The 26,659-nt window shown below is 43.6% G+C and overlaps 1 protein-coding gene across 3 annotated transcripts in view; it reads left to right on the top strand.

Moving 5' to 3' along the window:
* Positions 1-26,659, top strand: part of ACACA (acetyl-CoA carboxylase alpha) — a 932,629-nt gene that overhangs the window by 369,081 nt on the left and 536,889 nt on the right. For all 3 annotated transcript variants that reach the window (XM_044288111.1, XM_044288112.1, XM_044288113.1), the window contains exon 30: positions 19,197-19,340. In XM_044288111.1, the coding sequence (XP_044144046.1) occupies positions 19,197-19,340 (144 nt within the window). The remainder of the gene's footprint in view (positions 1-19,196; positions 19,341-26,659) is intronic.

Here is a 26,659-nt window from a genome sequence, read left to right as displayed (position 1 = left end):
AGTTCTATGAACTCACTATGCCCATCAACGAATACCTTAGGGTGTCTACTTTCCGAAATGGGGTCATTTGGGTTTTTCTACTGTCTGGGCATTGTAGAACCTCAGGAAACATGACGGGTGCTCAGAAAGTCAGAGCTGCTTCAAAATGCGGAAATTCACATTTTTGTACCATAGTTTGTAAACGCTATAACTATTACCTAAACCATTTTTTTTACCCAAACATTTTTTTTTATCAAAGACATGTAGAACAATAAATTTTGAGAAAAATATAGAAATGTAGTTTAAAAAAATAAATAAATTACAACTGAAAGTGAAAAATTTCATTTTTTTGCAAAAAATGCGGTAAATTTTGATTAACAACAAACAAAGTTACAATATCAGCAGCAATGAAATACCACCAAATGAAAGCTCTATTCGTGAGAAGAAAAGAAGGTAAAATTCATTTGGGTGGTAAGTTGTATGACCGAGCAATAAACTGTGAAAGTAGTGTAGTGCAGAATTGTAAAAAGTGGTCTGGTCATTAAGGGTGTTTAAGCTAGGGGAGCTGAGGTGGTTAACCACTTCAACCCCGCTAGCTAAAACCCCCTTAATGACCAGGCCACTTTTTACACTTCTGCACTACACTACTTTCACCGTTTATCGCTCGGTCATGCAACTTACCACCCAAATGAATTTTACCTCCTTTTCTTCTCACTAATAGAGCTTTCATTTGGTGGTATATTATTGCTGCTGACATTTTTACTTTTTTTGTTATTAATCAAAATGTAACGATTTTTTTGCAAAAAAATGACATTTTTCACTTTCAGCTGTAAAATTTTGCAAAAAAAACGACATCCATATATAAATTTTTCGCCAAATTTATTGTTCTACATGTCTTTGATAAAAAAAAAAATGTTTTGGGTAAAAGTTATAGCGTTTACACACTATGGTACAAAAATGTGAATTTCCGCTTTTTGAAGTAGCTCTCACTTTCTGAGCACCTGTCATGTTTCCTGAGGTTCTACAATGCCCAAACAGTAGAAAAACCCCACAAATGACTCCATTTCGGAAAGTAGACACTCTAAGGTATTCGCTGATGGGCATAGTGAGTTCATAGAACTTTTTATTTTTTGTCACAAGTTAGCGGAAAATGATGATTTTTTTTTTTTTTTCCTTACAAAGTCTCATATTCCACTAACTTGCGACAAAAAATAAAAAATTCTAGGAACTCTCCATGCCACTCACGTAATACCTTGGGGTGTCTTCTTTCCAAAATGGGGTCACTTGTGGCGTAGTTATACTGCCCTGGCAATTTAGGGGCCCATATGTGTGAGAAGTAGTTTGCAATCGAAATCTGTAAAAAATGACCGGTGAAATCCGAAAGGTGCACTTTGGAATGTGGGCCCCTTTGCGCATCTAGGCTGCAAAAAAGTGTCACACATCTGGTATCGCCGTACTCAGGAGAAGTTGGGCAATGTGTTTTGGGGTGTCATTTTACATATACCCATGCTGGGTGAGAGAAATATCTCGGCAAATGACAACTTTTCCCATTTTTTTATACAAAGTTGGCATTTGACCAAGATATTTATCTCACGCAGCATGGGTATATGTAAAATGACACCCCAAAACACATTCCCCAACTTCTCCTGAGTACGGCGATACCAGATGTGTGACACTTTTTTGCAGCCTAGATGCGCAAAGCGGCCCAAATTCCTTTTAGGAGGGCATTTTTAGACATTTGGATCCCAGACTTCTTCTCACGCTTTAGGGCCCCTAAAAAGCCAGGGCAGTATAAATACCCCACATGTGACCCCACTTTGGAAAGAAAACACCCCAAGGTATTCAATGAGGGGCATGGCGAGTTCATAGAATTTTTTTTTTTGTTGCATAAGTTAGCGGAAATTGATTTTATCTTTTTTATTTTTTTCTCACAAAGTCTCACTTTCCGCTAACTTGGGACAAAAATGTCAATCTTTCATGGACTCAATATGCCCCTCACGGAATACCTTGGGGTGTGTTCTTTCCGAAATGGGGTCACATGTGGGGTATTTATACTGCCCTGGCTTTTTAGGGGCCCTAAAGCGTGAGAAGAAGTCTGGAATATAAATGTCTAAAAAATGTTATGCATTTGGATTCCGTGAGGGGTATGGTGAGTTCATGTGAGATTTTATTTTTTGGACACAAGTTAGTGGAATATGAGACTTTGTAAGAAAAAAACAAACAAAAAAAAAATATTTCCGCTAACTTGGGCCAAAAAAATGTCTGAATGGAGCCTTACAGGGGGTGATCAATGACAGGCGGGTGATCAGGGAGTGTATATGGGGTGATCACCCCCCTGTCACTGATCACCCCTCTGAAAGGCTCCATTCAGACGTCCATATGATTTTTACGGATCCACGGATCGGATCCGCAAAACACATACGGACGTCTGAATGGAGCCTTACAGATGGGTGATCAATGACAAGGGGGTGATCACCCATATAGACTTCCTGATCACCCCCCTGTCATTTATCACCCCCCTGTAAGGCTCCATTCAGACGTCCGTATGATTTTTACAGATCCACGGATACATGGATCGGATCCCCAAACGCATACGGATGTCTGAATGGAGCCTTACAGGGGGGTGATCAATGACAGGGGGGTGATCAATGACAGGGGGGTGATCAATGACAGGGGGGTGATCAATGACAGGGGGGTGATCAATGTCAGGGGTTGATCAGGGAGTGTATATGAGGTGATCACCCCCCTGTCATTGATCACCCCCCTATAAGGCTCCATTCAGACATCCGTATGTGTTTTGCGGATCCGATCCACGTATCCGTGGATCCGTAAAAATCATACGGACGTCTGAATGGAGCCTTACAGGGGGGTGATCAATGACAGGGGGGTGATCAGGAAGTCTATATGGGTGATCACCCCCCTGTAAAGCTCCATTCAGACGTCCGTATGTGTTTTGCGGATCCGATCCATGAATGGAGCCTTACAGGGGGGTGATCAATGACGGGGGTGATCAATGACAGGGGGGTGATCAATGACAGGGAAGTGATCAGGAAGTCTATATGCGTGATCACCCCCTTGTCATTGATCACCCCCCTGTAAGGCTCCATTCAGACGTCCGTATGTGTTTTGCGGATCCGATCCATATATCCGTGGATCCGTAAAAATCATACGGACGTCTGAATGGAGCCTTACAGGGGGGTGATCAATGACAGGGGGGTGATCAGGGAGTCTGTATGGGGTGATCAGGGGTGATCAGGGTTGATCAGTGGTTCATAAAGGGTTAATAAGTGACAAGGGGGGGTGTAGTGTAGTGTTTTGTGTTACTTTACTGAGCTACCTGTGTCCTCTGGTGGTCGATCCAAACAAAAGGGACCACCAGAGGACCAGGTAGCAGGTATATTAGACGCTGTTATCAAAACAGCGTCTAATATACCTGTTAGGGGTTAAAAAAAAAAACATCGCCAGCCTGCCAGCGAGCGATCGCCGCTGGCAGGCTGGAGATCCACTCGCTTACCTTCCGTTCCTGTGAGCGCGCGCGCCTGCGTGCGCGCGTTCACAGGAAATCTCGGCTCTCGCGGAAGGACGCGTATATGCGTCCACCCAGAAGAGCAGGGCCGCCGGCAGGACGCAATCCTGCGTACGGCGGTCCGGAGAAGGTTAAAAAGAGGTTTTTGTAACGTCCCCAAAAAATAAAATGGCATTCCCAAAATGATCCAAGCATGAAGTAGACAAATGGGGAATGTAAATTAATAACAATTTTTGGAGGTATTACCATGTATTATAGAATTAGAGAAATAGAAACTTGGAAATTTTCAAATTGTTCAAAATTTAGGGTAAAATTGGTATGTTTTTTTAATAAATAAAAATGACTTTTGTTTGACGAAAAAACAATCTCAAAATGGCCTGGATAAGTCAAAGCGTTTTAAAGTTATCGCCACATAAAGTGACTCTGGTCCTTAAGGTGAAAATGAGCCCGTTCCTTAAGGTGTTAACATTCCCCATAATGAAATTTTATTTTTTAAGGACGTTAGAAGGCTTAGAATTTTAGAAGTAATTCTTACAATTTTTAAGACTTTTTAAGGACCAGTTCAGGTCTGAAGTCTTTGTGGTGCCTACATAGTAGAAACCACCCATAAATGACCCCATTTTAGAAACTATACCTCTCAAGTTATTCAAAACTGATTTTACAAACTTTGTTAACCCTTTTTAGTGTTCCACAAGAATTAAAGGGAACCTGTCACCTCCCAAAACCATCCCAAGCCGCTAGCAGTACCTGCGTGTAGCTAGCAGTGTGTTTCTGATGATGCCTTTCTTCCTGAAGGCAGATGCAGCAAAATTACTGAAAACGTTTTATCCCTTGCCCAGCACGCTTCTCCACACATGCTTGAAGTCAAGGAGGCAGTGGCTTCCTTGCTTCAAGTCAAAGTAACCGCGCCCCCCCTTCTCTTCGCTGTGACTGACAGTTCGGCTGGCTTTTCCAAACTCTGCATAAGAGCTGTCAGTTACAGCGAAGGGGCAGGGAAGTGGGCACAATTGCCGTGACTTGAAGCAAGGAGGCCGCTGCCTCCTTGACTTCAAGTATGTGTGGAGAAGCGCGCCAGATGGGATAAAACAACGTTTTCAGTACTTTTGCTTCATCTGCCTTCAGGAAGAAAGGCATCATCAGAAACACACTACTGGCTACACGCAGGTACTGCTGGCGGCTTGGTGTGGTTTTGGGATGTGACAGGTTCCCTTTAAAGGAAAATGGAGATGAAATTTCAAAATTTCATTTTTTGGGCAGATTTTCCATTTTAATTTTTTATTTTTTCCTGTAACACATCAAGGGTTAACAGACAAACAACACTCAATATCTATTACCCCAATTCTGCAGTTTACAGAAACCCACCACCCACATGTGGTGGTAAACTGCTATAAGTGCACACAATAGGAAAAGAAAATGAGTGCCATATGGTTTCTGGAAGGCAGATTTTGCTGGACCGCTTTTTAGACACCATGTCTCATTTGAAGCCCCACTGATGCACCTCTACATTAGAAAATCCCCAAAAGTTACCCCATTTTGGAAACTATGGGATAAGGTGACAGTTTTATAGATTTTTTTGGGGGGGGTCCAGGGGGTTACATATAATTTTTTATTTTTTATTGTTATTTAAATTATGTTTTTGTGTCTCCATTTTCTGAACGCCATATTTTTTATTTTCCGACGATTGTCTTGTGCAGGGGCTCGTGTTTTGCAGAAAGAGTTGACGTTTTTATTGATGCCATTTTTGAGTACACATCATTTTTTAATCATTCAATATTGCACTTTATGGGGCAAGGTGACAAAAAAATTAGTTGTTTCGGCACAGTTTTTATTTTTTTATTTATTTTATTTATTTTTACAGCGTTCACCTGTGGGGGTAGGTCATGTGATATTTTAATAGAGCAGGACCTTACGGACGTGCTCTTTTTATGCATTGTGGGTGGTGCCAACTAACTCTGTATGACTGATCATACAGTGAGGACTGTCAATCACCAAGTGGCACCACCCACATGACTCCGATGCATAAAAAGAGCAGAGGTTTAAATTAATAGATTACAAGCTTTACTGACTCTCTTCCCATGAAATTACATATAAGCCAGAAAGGAAAGCTTGATTCGACGTAATCCAGGGATATTTATTTATAAATGGAAAGTTATTAGGCTAGAATCAGACCTGGAATCTCTGCTGCAAATGTGAAGCAGTACTGTAGCAGAAGTAACAGTTGCCCAGGAACTTCAAGTTACCCCTATGTATGTAATACTGTAATACTTAAGTGATGTATCTCGATTGGTTAAATGTTTAAGGAGGGAGAGCATGTGGAGGATTGCAATATTGCAATTGCATGGGTGAATAAAGGACACATTTTCTTCACCATATGGATGTTCGGTGGATTTATTTTTCATTTTATTTGGTGATTTGATCCACAGCTGCAGTCCCTTTTTAGAGTTTTTTTTTTTTTTTTTTTTACGATGGTGCATATATGTATATATCACAAAAGAAAATGTAATTCTCAATGTGAATAGCGGGTGCTATGTCCAAGGGTGTCACTGCTTACCCACAAATGTAGATGGAAACGAACAGCACATCCAGTAGAAAAATAAATCCTTTATTGGGCCATAGTGGCACAGTCTGGCGACGTTTCGGCTCAAAACACAGAGCCTTTCTCAAGCATCAAACATCAGTGAAATACACGGTATAAATAGATGTACAAAATTAGGGGGTGGAGAAATCAATAATTACAAGCAATTAAGTAAAAATGTATATAAAAATCAATATACAGTGATTGTAAAGTGAAAAATAATATGGTAGACTCTTGTAATAAAAATTGTGATATATGATTGTGTATATAAATTGCATAAATTCACCATACTATAACATAATCAAAGTACAAATATAAGTGGCGCCAATGTGAATCGGCTGCTTTGCATAAATTTCATTACATTGATTTAAAAACAGGAGGAGCTGGAGATAAAGATGGTGACATGCCATATAGAATCAGCGTACTCTCACATGTCGGCAATGGCCAAAGTTGGCGTCTAGCTCTAGAGAGTGCGCAGGCGTCAGGGTGCGTCTCAGCAAAATCACGCCACGCTACATCTAAGGTAGGCGTCTTACATCATACCTCATCAATAGGACACAGCGGGATCAGGCTGGTCTATCCGCTCTCCAGTACGCATGCTCACAAGGCTCATGTACAAACGCGCCATATTAGATGCTGGCAAAGTTACCCACAGTTGCTTAATATATATAATACATGGCTCACGGGAGGCAAGGAGAGGAAACCAGACATCCCTGTCAAGGGAGTATAGTATCCCCATACTGGGCATACAAAAAAGAGTTGAGAAAAAATGAGAAAGAGAATTTAAATTGTAGGTTAGATCTTATATGAACACTTATGTCTAATTAACATCACCTACAATAGGATATAAGACAGAGTAAAGAATAACGCAGGACAATCTGGGGCAAACCACCTCTTATGTATAAACCCCTAAAATTATAATCTACATTTAGACCATTAGGTTTCAAAGTATTAAGTGTGTATATCCAAAATAACTCCTTTTTTAATAGCAAGTTTCTATTGCCTCTGCGTCTGGGCAGAGGAATATGATCAATAATCCAATATTTTAATTGATTTTCAGTATGGTTCATCTCTAGAAAATGTTTGGGAATAGGTAGGTCCTTGCGTTTTTTTCTGATAGTGGAGCGGTGGTTGTTTAAGGGAGTTTTAAGATCGGTGGATGTCTCACCTACATACAACAATCTGCAGGGGCAACTCAAAACATAGATTACAAAATTCGAATTGCAAGTGAGATAAAAAGAGAGAATATCTCACATTAGTCATTGGATGTGTAAAAGTTTTGCCCCTGCAGATATGTTTGCAATTGACACAGCTGAGACACGGGAAACATCCTGTGCTCCGCTGTGTCAGTGTACTCTGTACCAAGCCCGGGCCCTGCAGATTGTTCTATGTAGGTGAGACATCCACTGATCTTAAAACTCGCTTAAACAACCACCGCTCCACTATCAGAAAAAAAACGCGAGGACCTACCTATTCCCAAACATTTTGTAGAGATGAACCATACTGAAAATCAAATAAAATGTTGGATTATTGATCATATTCCTCTGCCCAGACGCAGAGGCAATAGAAACTTGCTATAACTTGAGTTATTTTGGATATACACACTTAATACTTTGAGACCTAATGGTCTAAATGTAGATTATAATTTTAGGGGTTTATACATAAGAGGTGGATTGCCCCAGATTGTCCTGCGTTATTCTTTGCTCTGTCTTATATCCTATTGTAGGTGATGTTAATTAGACATAAGTGTTCATATAAGATCTAACCTACAATTTCAATTCTAATTTTTTTCTCATCTCTTTTTGTAGATGAGTGGATATAATATAAGAAGAGGAGCGGTATGATGATGATGATGCTGGCCTGCCATGTTAAGAGTCACCGTGGTCCCACGTCTGCTTTTTATCATTTTATACTCCGATTGTATTGTGCTCCGGCTCAGGTTGCGTCTCGACAGATCTTATGGTTGCCAGGAGAACCCTGCTTGTGGCATTATCAGGAGGCGTAATTGGGGCGGCACTTGTATGCACGATCGACACGGCAGTGCCGATCGGGCTCATATTGCATGCCCAGTATGCGGATACTATACTCCCTTGACAGGGATGTCTGGTTTCCTCTTCTTGCCTCCCGTGAGCCATGTATTATATATATTAGGCAACTGTGGGTAACGTTGCCAGCATCTAATATGGCGCGTTTGTACATGAGCCTTGTAAGCATGCGTACTGGAGAGTGGATGGACCAGCCTGATCCCGCTGCATCCTATTGATGAGGTGTGACGTGAGACGCCTACCTTAGACGTAGCGTGACGCGATTTTGCTGAGACGCACCCTGACGCCTGCGCACTCTCTAGAGCTAGACGCCAACTTTGGCCATTGCCGACATGTGAGAGTACGCTGATTCTATATGGTATGTCACCATCTTTATCTCCAGCTCCATCTGTTTTTAAATCAATGTAATGAAATTTATGCAAAGCAGCTGATTCACATTGGCGCCACTTATATTTGTACTTCGATTATGTTATAGTATGGTGAATTTCTGCAATTTATATACACAATCATGTATCACAATTTTTATTACAAGAGTCTCCTATGTTATTTTTTCACTTTACAATCACTGTATATTGATTTTTATATACATTTTTACTTAATTGCTTGTACTTATTGATTTCTCCACCCCCTAATTTTGTACATCTATTTATACCGTGTATTTCACTTATGTTTGATGCTTGAGAAAGGCTCTGTTTTGAGCCGAAAGGTCGCCTCACTGTGCCACTGTGGCCCAATAAATTATTTATTTTTCTACTGGATGTGCTGTCCGTTTCCCCATATATGTGTATGTATATATATATATATATATATATATGTGTGTGTATATATATATATATATATATATATATATGTTGAAGAGCAGCACACAAATAGAATAGGTGCAATACCTTGAAGCAGACCAAGGACCTAGGTCTTGTTAGATATCTGCAAAAAAAAGGCCAAGGCAGCACTCAAATATGCTACCACATGGGTTAATAAATCACCCTCTTTTTGACACGGATATTTGAGTGCTGCCTTGGCCTTTTTTTGCACATATATATATATATATATAATGAAGAAAATCCGCAGCACTCCTTGAAGTGTAGAAAAAATGTGTAGTTTTATTCACACATGTCAAATAAGACAACGTTTCGGTTCTCTCACAGAACCTTTTTCAAGTCAAGTGAACATAAAGTGCATAAGTGCTAGTATAAATACATCATCACATTGTAGTCAATTAGTCATCAGCCAATACAAAATCAGTGCACTCCCATATTTAGGGCATGTTACAATTCATTCCTTCTCTCTCTGTGCCTAGATAGAGACTAATCACATCTTAACCATCTTAAAGAAAACTGAGCTTAGATGGATTTTTCGGTTAGATACTCTGAAACCCAAAGGGTTAAATGTCGAATTTAGGGTGACAGGAGGGATGGTTGGATAATGCCCTTTCACTGATCTAACTTCTGTGTGTATTCATTATAATGTATGGGGTGGACCCAATGGATGTTACATGACGAATTCATGATAGAATATTCTATGCTCTTTTTGAAAATATGGTTCAAGCCTGTACCTTTGCTGGTTGGTAAGAGGTAAGAAGGAACAGAAGGAGTTAAAGGCGCAAGACAATGCCCAAACGATTGCCCTAGAGTAAAATGGCGGAAGAGATCTATGACTTGGCGTGGATCACTGCCGCGGCTCACTGGCACGCATGTTCACTTGACTTGAAAAAGGTTCTGTGAGAGAACCGAAACGTTGTCTTATTTGACATGTGTGAATAAAACTACACATTTTTTCTACACTTCAAGGAGTGCTGCGGATTTTCTTCATTGTTTTACGTCTCGAATCGAGGGACCACCGCCGGCACCACACAGCTACGGCTGAGTAAAACGACAGGAGTGCTGCCTGAAACTTCTTTTATGGATCTATATATATATATATATATATGTGTATTAAAGGTGGGACGAATCCAATTTTTTTCAAATCCGAAAAGATTCTTGAATCCTACGAATCCTGTACATAAGAATTGTGTGAACGGTGTAAGAAACAAAGTGATCCAAATACTTGCGGGGGGAATCTGTGGATGACACTGCTATGAGGGGGAATCTGTGGATGACACTGCTATGAGGGGGAATCTGTGGATGACACTGCTATGAGGGGGAATCTGTGGATGACACTGCTATGAGGGGGAATCTGTGGATGACACTGCTATGAGGGGGAATCTGTGGATGACACTGCTATGAGGGGGAATCTGTGGATGACACTGCTATGAGGGGGAATCTGTGGATGACACTGTTATGAGGGGGAATCTGTGGATGGCACTGTTATGGAGGGATCTTTGGATGGCACTCTTATGGGGGAATCTGTGGATGGCACTGTGATCGGGGATCTCTGGATGGCACTGTGATCGGGGATCTCTGGATGGCACTGTGATGGCGAGGGATCTGTGGATGACACTTATATAGCATCTTATGCTATGTGCCATCCACAGATCCCCCCCATAAGTGTCCCTGCAGTGTGAATGACCCCCAATACAGGGACTGGGGGCCGGCATCCGGATTAGGAATAACAGCGGGGACCGCTGCAGTCCCTGTATTCAAATGCATCGGCCCCGCTCACTGTAGTATAATTTTATGATCTAACCTGCATTGTTGAGATATAATAATTAGAGTTGAGTGGACACCTGGATGCTTGGGTTCGATGGGTTCGGCTGAACTTAACAAAAAAGTTTGAGTTCGGGACCCGAACTTGACCCCAAACCCGAACCCCATTGAAGTCAATGGGGACCCGAACTTTTGAGCACTAAAATGGCTGTAAAAATGTCATGGAAAGTGCTAGAGGGCTGCAATGGCATCAAAATGTGGTTGAGAGTATGGCAAGTGCTCTGCAAACAAATGTGGATAGGGAAATTACTTTAAATAACATAAAATACGTAAAAAAAAATAATAATAATCTTGATCTAGGAGGGCAGGTCCATATGGAGTAGGATGTTGAGTAGGCGGTGGATTTGGCGGTGTACGTGGAAGTGGCCGTGGAGGATGAGGTAGCGTACACTGCTTTTTGGTTTAAAATTTATTAAAAAAAATTAAATTAGGGTACACCCCATTGGGAAAAATAACCCTCCAGTCGTGCTAAACACACGTTCAGACAATACACTGGCTGCAGGGCAGGCCAGCACCTCCAAGGCGTAAAGGGCAAGCTCAGGCCATGTGCCCAATTTGGAGACCCAAAATCCCCGTGGTACTTCGCACCCAAAAATTGTAGAATTTCACCATACAATGTAACTGACAATTATATTTATATATATATATATATATATATATATATATTTTTTTTTTTTTTTTTTCTTACCGGTCTACTAGGTATAGCAGTGGTACGTCACACCTAAAAATTGGTGAATTTCACCAGAAAATGTAACAAACAAATGTTTTTCTTGTTTAACCTGTCTACTAGGTATAGCAGTGGTAGTTGACACCCAAAAATTGTTGAATTTCAACTGAAAATGTAACTGACATTTTTTTTTTTTCACCTGTCTACTAGGTATAGCAGTGGTACTATACGCCCAAGAATTGGTGAATTTCACCAGAAAATGTAAATGACAAAGTAGTGAAATGATATAAAATACGTACAAATAAATAAATAAAAATTTGATTTATGAGGTGGAGTTCCATATGGAGTAGGAGTTTGAGAAGGCGGTGGACGTAGAGGTGTAGGTGGACGTAGCGGTGTAGGTGGAAGCAGCGGTGGAGGAGGACGAGGTAGCCAACACAGGTTTTTGGTTTTAATTTTATTTTTTAAAATTTGGGTACACTCTAAAAGAGTGTGAAATATCCAAAATACAAGAATGAGCAATTGCGTTGCAGTATAACAATGGCTGGTTAGTGTTGCATGTCTATTCTGCACAAGGTACGGACAAGTCCTGAGGGATCCATGCCTGGTTCATTTTAATGAACGTGAGCTTGTCCACATTAGCTGTGGACAGGCGGCTGCGCTTGTCTGTGATGACGCTCCCTGCCGTGCTAAACACACGTTCAGATATCACACTGGCTGCATGGCAGGACAGCACCTCCAAAGCGTTAAGGGCAAGCTCAGGCCATGTGCCCAATTTGGAGACCCAGAAGTTGAAGGGGGCAGACCTGTCATTCAGTACTTGTAGGCATGTGCACACATACCGCTCCACCATGTTGGTGAAATGCTGCCTCCTGCTAAGACATTCCATATCAGCTGGTGGTGGTGGTTGTTGTGGCGTGCTGACAAAGCTTTTCCACATTTCGGCCATGCTAACCCTGCCTTCTTAGGTGCTGGCGGTGCCCTAGCTGCGTTGGCGACCTCTTCCTCGTCCTCTGCTTTCGCCTTGTGCTTCCACTGTGCCCCCGCTGTCAGATGGGAATGCCACTAGCGGCGCATCTACCAGCGTGCGCTTGTACTCGTGCATCTTACGATCACGCTCCAGTGAGGGAATTAAGGACGGTACGTTGTCCTTGTAATGGGGATCCAGCAGCGTGGCCACCCAGTAATCAGCACAAGTTAGCATGTGGGCAACTCGGCGGTCGTTGCGGAGACGATTCAGCATGAGGTGTATCGTCTGTGTCCTCTGTATCCACCAGTGATGGCTATGTGCTGGTCTGGGTGCCACCCTGCTGTGAACATGGTTCCTCCTCCTCCATCTCCTCATCCTCCACCTCGTCATCCTCCAGAACTGTGCCCTGGCTGGACAACTGTGTACATTGGGTTTGTGGGTGCAGGAACCCACCCTCGGAGCCACTTGGGAATGACTGGCCGGAAACCCTACGAAATGATCCCTCTTCCGCCTCCTGTGCCACATCCTCTTCCATCATCGCCAGGAGCGTTTTTTCAAGGAGAAATAAAAGTGGGATAGTAACTTTGAGAACGGCGTTATCGGCACTGGCCATGTTGGTGTAGTACTCGAAACAGCACAACAAGGAACACAGGTCTCGCATGGAGGCCCAGTCATTGGTGGTGCTGTTCCGCCGAGCGACTCACCCGTGCGTACTCCAGCTGAAACTCCAGTATTGCCTGCTGCTGCTTGCACAGTCTGACCAGCATGTGCAAGGTGGAGTTCCACCTTGTGGGCACGTCGCATATGAGGCGATGAGCGGGAAAGCCGAAGTTACGCTGCAGCGCTGCCAGGCGAGCAGCATCAGGGTGAGAATGCCTAAAGCGCGCACAGACGGCCCTCACTTTAAGCAGCAGCTCTCACATAACGGGGTAATTTTTAAGGAATCTCTGAACCACCAAATTCAGCACATGGCACCAGGCAAGGGATGTGCGTCAAACCGGCTAGTCCCAGAGCTGCTACGAGATTTCACCAATTATCACACACCACCAGGCCGGGCTTGAGGCTGACTGGCACAAACCACTCATTGGTCTATTGTTCAAGGCCCGCCATAGCTCCTGCGCGGTGTGGGGTTTGTCCCCTAAACAGATACGTTTTAAAACTGCCTGCTGTCGTTTACCCCTGACTGTGCTGAAGTTGGTAGTGAAGGTGTTGCGCTGACCGGATGAGGAGCTGGTAGAGGATGAGGAAGCAGAGTAGGAGGAGGAAGCAGAGTAGGAGGAGGAAGCAACAGGAGGCAAACTGAAGCACCCTGCAATCCTCTGTGGTGGAAGGACATGCGCCAAAGTGCTATCCGCCTCAGGCCCAGCCGCCACTGCATTTACCCAGTGTGATGTTATGGAGATATAAAGTCCCTGACCGTGCTTACTGGTCCACGTATCCGTAGTCAGGTGCACCTTGCCACAGATGGCGTTACGCAGTGCACACGTGATTTTGTCCCCTACTTAGTTGTGCAGGGAAGAGATGGCTCTCCTGGAATAGTAGTGGCGGCTGAGAGAGCTGAACACTTCCGTGGGACATTGTAGAGATACTTGGTGACCCAGGTGTTGGTGTTGCTGGCAGATCCTCTGTTTGCGGGGTGGCAGGTGGCAATGTCACTCCAGAGGTGGATGAAGAGGCCGAGACTGCAGCACAAGAGGAAGCAGGAGGAGCCAGAGACCTTTCTTGGTTTTTGAGGTGTTTACTCCACTGCAGCTCGTGCTTTGCACTTAAATGTCTTGTCATGCAGGTTGTGCTCAGGTTGAGAACATTTATGCCTCGCTTCAGGCTCTGATTGCACAGCATGCAAACCACTCGTCTCTTGTCGTCAGCACATTGTATGAAGATCTGTCACGCCAGGGAACTCCTTGGAGCTGGCTTTGGTGTGCTCGGTCCCTTGCTGCGGTGAGCAGTAGCAGGCGTACTGTCTAGAGGACGGCCGCTCCGCTTTTGCACTCTGCTCCCTCTTCCGCTGTGCTGGTGGCTCTGTGTGACCACTGCCTCTTCCTCCGAACTACATAGGTCACTCACATGACCTTAATCCATGTGGAGTCGAGGACCTCATCGTCCTCCACATCATCTTAGACCCAGTCTTCACCACTGCCTTCCTTGTCGGTCTGCACACTTTCGAATGCCCTAGCAGTTGTCACCTGTGTTTCGTCATCATCCGAGACGTGCTGCGATGGTCTTCCCGTGTGCTCATCTTGAAAGATAAGTGGTTGGGCATCGGTGCACTCAATCTCTTCCACTTCTGGGGCAGGGCTAGTTGGATGGCCCTGGGAAACCCTGATAACAAAGTCATCAAAAAGCAGAAGAGACTGCTGCATGACTTGGGGCTCAGACTGCTTGGCTGATTTGCAAGGGGGTGAGGTAAAAGACTGATGGACATCGGCTGCAGGTGCCAACTGTGGTCTTTTAGCAGGAGACTGGGTTGGAGACAATGTGAAGGAACTGGATCCACTGTCAGCAACCCAATCTACTATCGCCTGTACTTGTTCAGGCCTCACCATTTGTAGAGCCGCATTAGACCCGACCAAATACCGCTGCAGGTTCTGTCGCCTACTCCCACCTGAGGCAGGGTTTTCACTTGTAGCTGGCACAGATCGACCACCTCCTCTCCCTGCAACAGGAGCTCCACCGGCAGCACCATGACCTGGGCCACGTCCCTTATTTGACGCTCTCCTCATATTTCTCGAATTTAGGATCTTGCCCTAAACGGGTGTTTAATTAATAGTAGAATATAACGACAGTATGTAAAGGGTGTATCTCACACGGCCTGACCCACAGTAGGCCTCAATGAAAGATTTGTTTGCCCAAAATGCCTGTATGTCAAATACCTGAATCAAACCCCTATATTTAAAGGGTGTATCTCACATGGCCTGACCCACAGTAGGCCTCAATTCAAGATTTGTGCACCAAATGGCGATATTTCATATATCTCACAATGGCATATGCAGCAAACTTTTTTTGCCCAAACGGGTGTTTGTTTAATAACTCAATATGGCAGCAGTATATAACCCTGGAATTTCAAACGTCAAGATGCTGCAAGGCCTGAAATATTGTGTATTTTGCCCCAAAAAGGGTGTTTTATTAATAAAAGAATATAAGCCCTGTATATACAGGGTGTATCTCACACGGCCTGACCCACAGTAGGCCTTAATTAAAGATTTGTGCACCAAATAGCAGTATTTCAAATATCTGAATATAACCCAAATGTTTAAAGAGTGTATCTCACAATGAAATCTGCAGTAAAGGCTGCCAACAAATTTTTTTTTTTTTTTGCCCAAACGGGTGTTTAATAACTGAATTTGACAGCAGTATACAGGTCCTTCTCAAAAAATTAGCATATTGTGATAAAGTTCATTATTTTCTGTAATGTACTGATAAACATTAGACTTTCATATATTTTAGATTCATTACACACCAACTGAAGTAGTTCAAGCCTTTTATTGTTTTAATATTGATGATTTTGGCATAGAGCTCATGAAAACCCAAATTTCCTATCTCAAAAAATTAGCATATTTCATCCGACCAATAAAAGAATAGTGTTTTTAATACAAAAAAAGTCAACCTTCAAATAATTATGTTCAGTTATGCACTCAATACTTGGTCGGGAATCCTTTTGCAGAAATGACTGCTTCAATGCGGCGTGGCATGGAGGCAATCAGCCTGTGGCACTGCTGAGGTGTTATGGAGGCCCAGGATGCTTCGATAGCGGCCTTAAGCTCATCCAGAGTGTTGGGTCTTGCGTCTCTCAACTTTCTCTTCCCAATATCCCACAGATTCTCTATGGGGTTCAGGTCAGGAGAGTTGGGAGGCCAATTGAGCACAGTAATACCATGGTCAGTAAACCATTTACCAGTAGATTTGGCACTGTGAGCAGGTGCCAGGTCGTGCTGAAAAATGAAATCTTCATCTCCATAAAGCTTTTCAGCAGATGGAAGCATGAAGTGCTCCAAAATCTCCTGATAGCTAGCTGCATTGACCCTGCCCTTGATAAAACACAGTGGACCAACACCAGCAGCTGACATGGCACCCCAGACCATCACTGACTGTGGGTACTTGACACTGGACTTCAGGCATTTTGTCATTTCCCTCTCCCCAGTCTTCCTCCAGACTCTGGGACCTTGATTTCCGAATGACATGCAACAGTCCAGTGCTGCTTCTCTGTAGCCCAGGTCAGGCGCTTCTGCCGCTGTTTCTGGTTCAAAAGTGGCTTGACCTGGGGAATGCGGCACCTGTAGCCCATTTCCTGCACACGCCTGTACACGGTGGCTCTGGATGTTTCTACTCCAGACTCAGTCCACTGCTTCCGCAGGTCCCCCAAGGTCTGGAATCGGTCCTTCTCCACAATCTTCCTCAGGGTCCGGTCACCTCTTCTCGTTGTGCAGCGTTTTCTGCCACACTTTTTCCTTCCCACAGACTTCCCACTGAGGTGCCTTGATACAGCACTCTGGGAACAGCCTATTCGTTCAGAAATTTATTTCTGTGTCTTACCCTCTTGCTTGAGGGTGTCAATGATGGCCTTCTGGACAGCAGTCAGGTCAGCAGTCTTACCCATGATTGCGGTTTGGAGTAATGAACCAGCCTGGGAGTTTTTAAAAGCCTCAGGAATCTTTTGCAGGTGTTTAGAGTTAATTAGTTGATTCAGATGATTAGGTTAATAGCTCGTTCAGAGAACCTTTTCATGATATGCTAATTTTTTGAGATAGGAATTTTGGGTTTTCATGAGCTGTATGCCAAAATCATCAATATTAAAACAATAAAAGGCTTGAACTACTTCAGTTGGTGTGTAATGAATCTAAAATATATGAAAGTCTAATGTTTATCAGTACATTACAGAAAATAATGAACTTTATCACAATATGCTAATTTTTTGAGAAGGACCTGTATAACCCTGTAATTTCACACGTGCTGATGCTGCAAGGCCTTAAAATAGTGTTTTTTGTAAAAAAAAAAATTGTTTTTAAAACCCCAGAAAATGATGGCTGTATTTCTAGCTTAAATTGCACACCGAATAATCCAGATGTTGTATATTGCCAAAAAAGTGTTTTTTTGATGACAGAATATGAAAGCTGTATATATTAAACTTGAATTTAACACTTGCAGATCAGGAAAATAGTGATTTTTGGCAAAAAATGTGTTTTTAAAACCCCAGAAAATGATGGCTGTATTTTTAGCTTAAATTGCATACTGACTAAGCCTGCAAATGCACCAGATGTTGTAAATTGCCAAAAGAAAATTGGATTTTTAATGTCCCAAAAGCTCAGATGCAGTGCTGGTGCACTGAGCTTGCATAAAATGGCCGCCGCCGCCCACCTAACTGACTTATTAAAGTTATTTTTTTTTTTGGTCACTGGGCTCAGGGCAGGATAAAAAAAATTGTGCCCTGCACCCACAAAACACATTGTATGTAGATTGCTGAGTTAGATTCAGATTTTGAGCAAAGACTCTCTCCAATTCTCTCCCTGAAATCACCAGCAGCATCCTCTCCCTTACACTAAGCACAGCAGAGTGACGTGCAGCGCTATGTGACTCCAGCTTATATAGAGGCTGGGTCACATGCTACAGTGGCCAATCGCAGCCATGCCATTAGTAGGCATGGCTGTGATTGCTACTAAGGTCAGACAGTTAACCGCTTGTTGATTAGCTGCTCTGCAGCCTTTTAAAAAGCGCCAAAAAAGCGCTGAACCCCAAACCTTTACTGAAATGTTCGGGTCCGGGGTCCAAAATTCCTAAAGTTCGGTGCGATCCCGAACTTTACAGTCACGTGCCTGCGCCACCTACTTTGTGAATGAAGCAGGCGGCGCATTCTCCCGGCCTGCCTCCTCTCTGCTACAGAACTTAATGCTGTAATGTAAGTAATACAGATGGATTATTATATCTTAACAATGCAGATTAGATCATAAGATTATACTACAGTGAGCAGGGCCGGTGCATTAGAATACAGGGACTGCACTGGTCCCCGCTGTCATGGATTCGTCAGATTCGAATTTAGTAAATAAGTTTGGGATTCGAGTCCACGAATCCCTCGAATCCAACAAGATTCGAGGGATTCGTGTATTCTACAGATTTGTCCTCCCACCTCTAATAAATAAATATATATATATAGGATTGGATAGAGGAGTCTTCCAAAATAGAGACTTAAGTGAAGAAATTTTTCGCATGCTGGGAGAGTTTTATAGATCTCTTGCCCCCCAGGTTAGGAGATGCATCCAGGAATGTTGGAATGTTTTCAGCTCACTTCATGGTACCAGGCATGTATTCTATCAAATGACCCGCCTATATCAGGGATGTGATCTAACCAGGGTGCATGATGGGGGGGGGGGTCCCTGCGTGCCGCGTGCTTGTTTAGATTTCATATAAACTAATTAGGAGATGAGTAAAATGGGCTTATGTTCTGTTCGCTCCGCGGTTCGCGGAGAATTTAGAGTTCCCCACCACTTCTTCCCATACCCATCCCTCCCCCTTCCCCAGACGTCGGAAGGTTGACAAAATAACTTTGATGTTTTGTCATATTTGAGTATATTGAAAACATCAAAGCTGGGTCATGAATAATAATGCCTAATACTATTGTTTATAAAAAAAAGTATGTTATTTTCTTTTATGTCAGCCTTAAATAAAAACATTTGAAATTATATATGGCACAGGTGAACGTAACCTTGGCGGCAACACAATGCATCAATGCGCATAACTACAAGTAGCAGCACACTGCTTAATGCCCAATTTTCTTTTCTTTATTCTATATTTCACCAGAATGTCATTTTCTTCCAATCTCAACCATTATGGGATGGTGCATGTTGCTAGCGTCAGTGATGTCCTACTTGATACTTCATTTACTCCTCCGTGTCAGAGAATGGGTGGCATGGTTGCATTTCGGACTTTTGATGATTTTGTCAGGTATGTTCTGTTTATATGATCTTTTTGCAAACCTCTTACCTCTATATTATTAAGCTAAATTTGTTTTAAAACTAACACATAAGAACCATACCTGTTGGTATTTTTTTTTTCTTTGAATTTTTCTATTATGAGATTTGTGTGCTTATGATGTTGTTGTTGTGTTTTTTTTTGGGGGGGGGGGGGGTGGGTCTAAGTGGCTTAGTGAAGAGGAATTTTTATGTGCATTCTTCTATATGCTGCAGTGCATTACAAAATAAGTGCAATTAATGATATTATTTTTTAAGGTCTCTCAAAGCACATGTATTGCTTCAAATTAGGTCTGTAACATTAACTACACAAACAGTGCCATAGAGGAGAGTATATTTAAAAAAAATATTGATTGTTGTCTTATTTTGTTTTACCTTTTTATTTAATTTTTTTATATATTTTTTTTTAAACTCCTTTTATCAAAGATTAACATTCCAGGTGTGAATCAAGTAAGGCTACTTACACACTGGCGTTTCTGGGTCCGCTTTTGAGATCCGTTTCACGGCTCACACAAGCGCCCCAAAACGTATCAGTTTAGCCCCAATGCATTTTGAATGGATAAGGATCTGTTCAGAATGCATCAGTTTGCCTCCGTTCAGCCTCCATTCCGCTCTGGAGGCGGACACCAAAATGCTGCTTGCAGTGTTTTGATGTCCGCCTGACGATGCAAAGCCAAACGTATCCGTCCTGACTTACAATGTAAGTCAATGGGGACTAATCCGGTTTCACTGACACAATATGGTGCAGTTGAAAACGGATCCGCCTCCCATTGACTTTCAGTGTAAGTCAAAACGGATCCGTTTGCATTATCATGAACACAAAAATAAAAATATATTTTTTTGGTTTATGGTAATGCAAACGGATCCGTTCTAAACGGATAAAAGTGTTTGCATTATAGGTGCGGATCCGTCTGTGCAGATAACAGACGGATCTGCACCTAACGCAGGTGTGAAAGTAGCCTAATAAATGCACAGGGGTTTCCCATGCAGGGGACTAGCATCACATGATTTAAACATGAGATAAAATAAAATACAGGGCATACAGATTGGCTCACAATAGACCATGTAGTATAGGACTAGAAGGAAGTACAGTACGTTTTCAACTGTGAATGGCCTCAGCACACTTAAACCAAGCTTAGGTTATCAGCCACTGAATACATGTAGGAGTTTTGCAAGGTTAACGCGGAAGAACACCACTATCGCCAAACCTTTTGAAATTTTTGCGGACACTTCCTGTGCTTAAAGGACAATATTTTCCATGTTCACTGCGTGGTTAACTAAGGTCTTCCACTGACCTAGTGATGGTGGTCTGTCCCCCATCCACCGAAGCGCTATAGCCTTCCTAGCTAGAAATAAAGTTTCCCCTAGAATAATTATATTATTATGGGTCCATGACTCTTCATCCAGGACTCCCAGTAGGCACAATTTGGGACATAAAGGAACCGTAGCTGGGACCATAGTAGACAACACCCCAAGGACCAGTGTCCAGAAACGACGGATATAGCTGCAGTCCCAAAACATATGCCAAAAGTCGGCATTATCTGTTTGAGCACATGTGACACCTGTTATGAGGACTTCTTCCCATCTTATGTAACCTGGTTGGAGTGAGGTAACTTCTGTGCAGTACAAACAACTGAATCAATCTATTATTTATAGAGGGTGAAACCCTGGTCGGAGTCAAAAGTGCCTCATTCCAATCATCATCTGTCAGAGTAGGTATGAACATCTTCCACCTATTCTCGATGTCTAGCAGGTTCATTGTCATGCAATTGCAAAGCAAGTGTGTGTATACAGCACAGAAATGATCCCTCTCGGGCCCTGAGATACCCCTCCCCACCTGTCTGAACTGGGACTGTAGGGCATGCCTTAATTGTAAGTATCTGTAAAACATATTACGGGGTACTCCAAATTTATCCTGGATCTGCAAAAAGGAGCTTAAATGCCCACCCTCGTACAAGTCTTCTAGTTTGCCAACCCCATGAAGCCTCCACATATCCGCCCCTTCTATCGATTTTAGATGGGAAAACACAACGGGATGACATCAGGTAGATCCTTATACAAATGCAATTTAGAAGCCTGCCAAACTTGATGCGCTAGCCTACACAGAGGCAGGAGGCGACTACGAGGGCAGTGTGAATTCTCCAGGACTGGCCAGAGAGTGCTCAGATGTAAGTATACTTGCAGGAAATATTCAGCATTAGATAATTCAACTGGCAACGCCCAAGGCTTCAGGAATTTCAGTTGACCAGCCAAGAACTAAAGGCAAAAGTCTGGTAGGGAAGCACCCCCCTGCATTTTAGGTCTTTGGAGTACAGCTAAGGAAAGTTTCCTTCTAGCCTTTCCCCATACAAATGAGGCAATCATAGCATGGACACTGTCAAAGAACCCTCTAGATATAGGTGCGCAATCGTGGGCTAGGAGATGCAGGCCCTTAGGGAGCAGGATCATTTTAACTAAATTCAGTCTACCTATGATGGAAAGGGGGAGGGATTTCCATGTTTTGAATTTGTCTGCAAAGAGGGCTTCCACAGGTTCTATGTTCAAGGTGTATTACATGTGTACATCTCTAGTAATTATTATTCCTAGATACTTAAAACGATCCACTACTGGCAGATTGTGGTAGTGAGATGTGTGATTCCAAAGGGGCATAATAGCGGACTTGGTCCAATTTATGTGCAACCCTGAGAATCTGCCAAACTGCTCAATAATCTCGATCGCTCTAGGGAGCACAACCTCGGGGTTGGTCATAAATAAAAGCAAATCGTCCGCATAAAGCCCAATTTTATCCTCCCTGCATTCCATGGTGATTCCCGTGTATATTTGATCCTGCCTGATTCTAAGGGCTAGGTGTTCAACCGCAAATAGCAGAGGGGATAAATGGCACTCGTGCCTCTGTTCAGTAGGAATGAATCAATGGCCATTTATTAATATGTTGGCTTTTGGTCGTTTGTATAATATCTTAACCCATCTAATGAATTTTGGGCCAAAGCCAAAGTTCTTCAACACAGTAAGCAGAAAAGTTCACTCTATCGAATCAAAGGCTTTTGCAGTGTCTAGGGAGGCCAGAGCCCAATGGTTACCCTCAGCCGCACCTATCTGTGCAATCACCTGCGCCTTCCTGATATTATCAGAGGTTGATCTGCCCGGCATGAAACCTGACTGATCCCTATGCACTACCGAAGTGACCACTCTATTAAGGCAAGTAGCCAGAACTCTATTAAGTATTTTATAATCTAGATTCAAAAGAGAGATAGGACGGTATGATCCGCACTCCAACAGGTTTTTATCGGGCTTTAGGATGACCACAATTGTGGCGTCATACAGAGAGTCCAGCAAGCACCCAGGGGTTTGAACAGTCATATATAATTTGTGAAGTTGCGGGCCTAGTATGTCAACATATCTGGAGTATACGTCTATCAGAATGCCATCTGGGTCTGGCGCCTTCCCAGCAGGGAGGTCCGTAATTGCCAGTTTAATCTCCTCCAGTGTAATATCTTCCAAGACACCTCTATCCAGATCACTCAGCTAAGGATGAGGCACCTCTAGAAGGTATCCATCCAGCTCATGCGCTGTGTAGTTTACAGCAGAGTCATACAGATCTGTGTAGAAGCTCCTGAAGCACTCTAGGATACCATCCACTGATTCTAGTATCAGCCCAACAGCACCCCGAATTCTGATAACTGGGGGGACATATTACTGCCGTGCTCGAGGTTTGCAAGAAGCTTGCCAGCCTAATTGCCCATCTCAAATGCCTGCTGTTTGAGAAAGAATGATTTGCGGTTGCTTTTTTCTGATAAATGTTTCATATATAATCTGCCTCTATTAAGCCATTCTAGCCTGTTCACCTCAGTCGGGGAGGTTGTAAAAGCCTTTTCTGCTTCTTTGCATCTAGTGTGTAGTTCCACCTCTTTGCGCTGCGTATCTCACTTGATGAAGGATATTGACTATTTGAGGCAACCTCTCAGGTCCGTCCATCCTTCTCAACATCCTGCACCTCCAGAAACATCATCAGTTGATCTGGAACCCGATCAGTAATGGGGAAAAGAGATAACCAGAAAGGATGTATGCGCATCTTTCTTCCCTGTCTAACAACATCGGGGAGTTTTAGCTCTACCATTCCAAGGCACCCTGAGGCCCATATCTCACATCAAGATCATTATATACCAAGGCATTCCCTAAAATGTAATCAATCCTGGAAAGAGCTCCCCTGGAAGGAGTGAAGCATGAGTATTCCTGTAAAAGCGGATGTCTGATCCACAATAAATCCAGCCACCCCATCTCTGCAGCTATTCTGGACAGAGCAGTGTCAGAAGGAGAGCCAAGATTCCTACCAGAATCCCCGCGGAATCTGTCCAACTCATCGTGCATTACCAGATTAAAGTCGCCAATGCAGAGCAATCTAACATTGGGATAATGTGCTATAAATCCTATCACAGTCTGCAGAACAGAAGTAGTGGCAGGCGGCGGATTATACACATAAATCACAACGTAAGGGACACAGTGAAAATATATTGCCCCTCTAGAACCATTACCGAGTGATGCACCTCCCTCCTAAGGCTCCTATGGACCAGTATAGCGACCCCTCTGGAGTGTGAGCTGCCATATGCATTAGCTACGTATTGAACCCAGTGTTTTTTAAGTCTACACCCGGTCTCCGGCGTAAGGTGGGTCTCTTGCAGGCAAATAATGAGTGGGTTAAAGGAGCGAATGTGTGAAAATACCGCTATTCTTTTCTTGGGGTCCCCTAACATTCCACGACAAACCCTTCATGGAGGCCATTTTCGATCTATCCCTATTCTTATAGGATACCCTCCTGCTCTTTTTACTAGGAAAGAAGCCCACACCTGGATGGAACAAAACCAAAAAGTACATAAGGCTACTTTCACACTTGCGTTCGGAGCGGATTCGTCTGGTGTCTGCACAGACGGATATGCTCCTATAATGCAGACGATGGGATCCGTTCAGAATGGATCCGTCTGCATTATATTTCAGAAAAAATTCTAAGTGTGAAAGTTAGTCAGACGGATCCGTCCAGACTTTACATTGAAAGTCAATGGGGGACGGATCAGTTTGAAATTGAGCCATATTGTGTCAACTTCAAACGGATCCATCCCCATTGACTTCCATTGTAAGTCAGGACGGATCCGTTTGGCTCCGAACGGCCAGGCGGAAACCCCGAACGCTGCAAGCAGAGTTCGGGTGTCTGCCTGCTGAGCGGAGGCCAAACTGTGCCAGACTGAGGCATTCTGAGCGGATCCGCATCCACTCGGAATGCATTGGGGACGTACGGATGCGTTCGGGGCCGCTTGTGAGAGCCTTCAAACGGAACTGTCAAGCGGCGCCCCGAACGCTAGTGTGAAAGTAGCCTAACTTAGTACACATAAGTAACAAAGTGAATAAATGATCGTTGGAATCTAGTCCAACTAGTATAGGGGCCAAGGTCTCAGGGACCTGCATAGTACAATTAGATGGAATACCTATGCAGGTGTTGCTCCCACCCCACATCATAATATGCAACATATAACTTATAATAAGAAATAGTGACCTAGTGTGCAGAAGAAAAATAAGAAAAATGATATCATTACTCCCGAATGAATAAAATCAGCAAGCAAGGAAGCTAACCGAGAATAACACAGCTCATCAAGTCCCACTACTGAAGGCACAATGACAGGTGAGTATTATGTCGATCGAAAGATCACTGAACAACAGTAATACTTGCACTATATACGCTTCCAAATTATCAGTGTGGTCCTGAACGTCCCGATTTCCTGGAGACCCAATCTTCCGCTTCTTTGGGGTCAGCGAAGAAGATGGTTTTCTCGACGTCCACTACTCGTAGGCACGCTGGATACACCATGGAATATTGTAGGTTAGGGTCTCGGGGGCATCGTTTAACCGAGACAAAGGTGGCTCTCTTCTTTTGAAGGTCAGCTGAGAAATCCAGGAATAAGAAAATGGTCGCTTTTTCATGCTTGATTACTTGTTTATTCCTCGCTTGACTGAGGATGAGATCCCTGTCTTTCCAGTTTAATAATCTCGCAAGAAGATGCCTCAGTGGAGCTCCAGGAGGAGGGAATTTGGTGGGAACCCTGTGCGCTCTTTCTATGGCATATGCAGTGGAGAATTTCGCTTCTGGGAACTGTGCTTTGAACTACAGCTCAAGAAAAGTGGCAGGGTCCCGTCTGGCTCTGTTCTCCAAATCATCACATTTCTGCTGCCACTGATTTACAGAGTGCTCCAGGTCTTGCACTTTACCCACCATGGGCCTTGTCAGGTCTTCTAGGGCAGAGTCCCTGTCTTCAGTATTCCTAACACGATCTCTATAAGCTGCTGAACATCGTGCCGAAGCAGGCCCAGGTCCACCCTCACCTCCTCTGTCTTTCCATTGAGCGATGTCTGGCAGGAGGGGATCGCTGACATTAGCTGGACGTAGGCTGTCTTTAGGGTGAACTCTGGCTCCTCTGAGCCCTCAGCTTCCAATTGCTGCGCTGCCTGACCGCAGGTGACCGCCGGGCACGATGGAGAGGCGCCATGTTGGGCCTCTTGCCTCGCATATTCTTTAAGCTTTTCTGCCGCAGTTTGCACTTTATTTGCGGGGTTTCCTCTTGTGCTTGTACACCATCCACTTAATGGTAGGAGTCTGCAGGTTGCTAGGATTAAGCAGGATTATGAAGGGGAATCAGGTCTCAGATGCGTGCTCACATGTTGGCAGCTGGCCACGCCCCCTTATGCACTCTTTTTAAAGAGCGTCTGTGAGCATGATCAACCCTATTAAACCAGTATATTTCCTGGTAGTGTTGATCATGCTGAGTAAAACAATATATTTATTTTTTCTATAGGGTTAATAGTTGCTAAACTATATTCATTTTTATATTTATGTAAATGAGCTATTTGGAGCACCAAAGGGCTGGCCACAGCATCTACCACCCAGGCTAAGGGCTCATGCATAAGACCGTTGGCCCTCCAAGACATACGGTCTGTGAGCGGGCCATATGTTCAGGAGCGGCATACATAGTGCGCACTCGAGCGCACAGCATCATAGGTTACTATGATACTGTGTGCATCGGGCTGCCTGCAGGACTATTGTCCTGCACTCATATGGTCATATGAGTGCAGGACAATAGTCCCACGGGCGGCCAGATGCGCACAGTATCTCAGTCACTTATGATGCTGTGCGCATGATGTATGCTGCTCCGGGACATATGGCCCGCTCACTGACCGTCTTGAAGGGCATACGGTCCTGTACATGAGCCCTAAGACACGGTACACAGGCACAGCTCTTCGCTCTTTAAT

This window comes from Bufo gargarizans, chromosome 3, assembly GCF_014858855.1.
Source record: "Bufo gargarizans isolate SCDJY-AF-19 chromosome 3, ASM1485885v1, whole genome shotgun sequence".
NCBI lineage: Eukaryota > Metazoa > Chordata > Amphibia > Anura > Bufonidae > Bufo > Bufo gargarizans.
The sequence above is the reverse complement of the archived record's forward strand: the minus strand, read 5'-3'. Positions and strand labels throughout refer to the sequence as shown.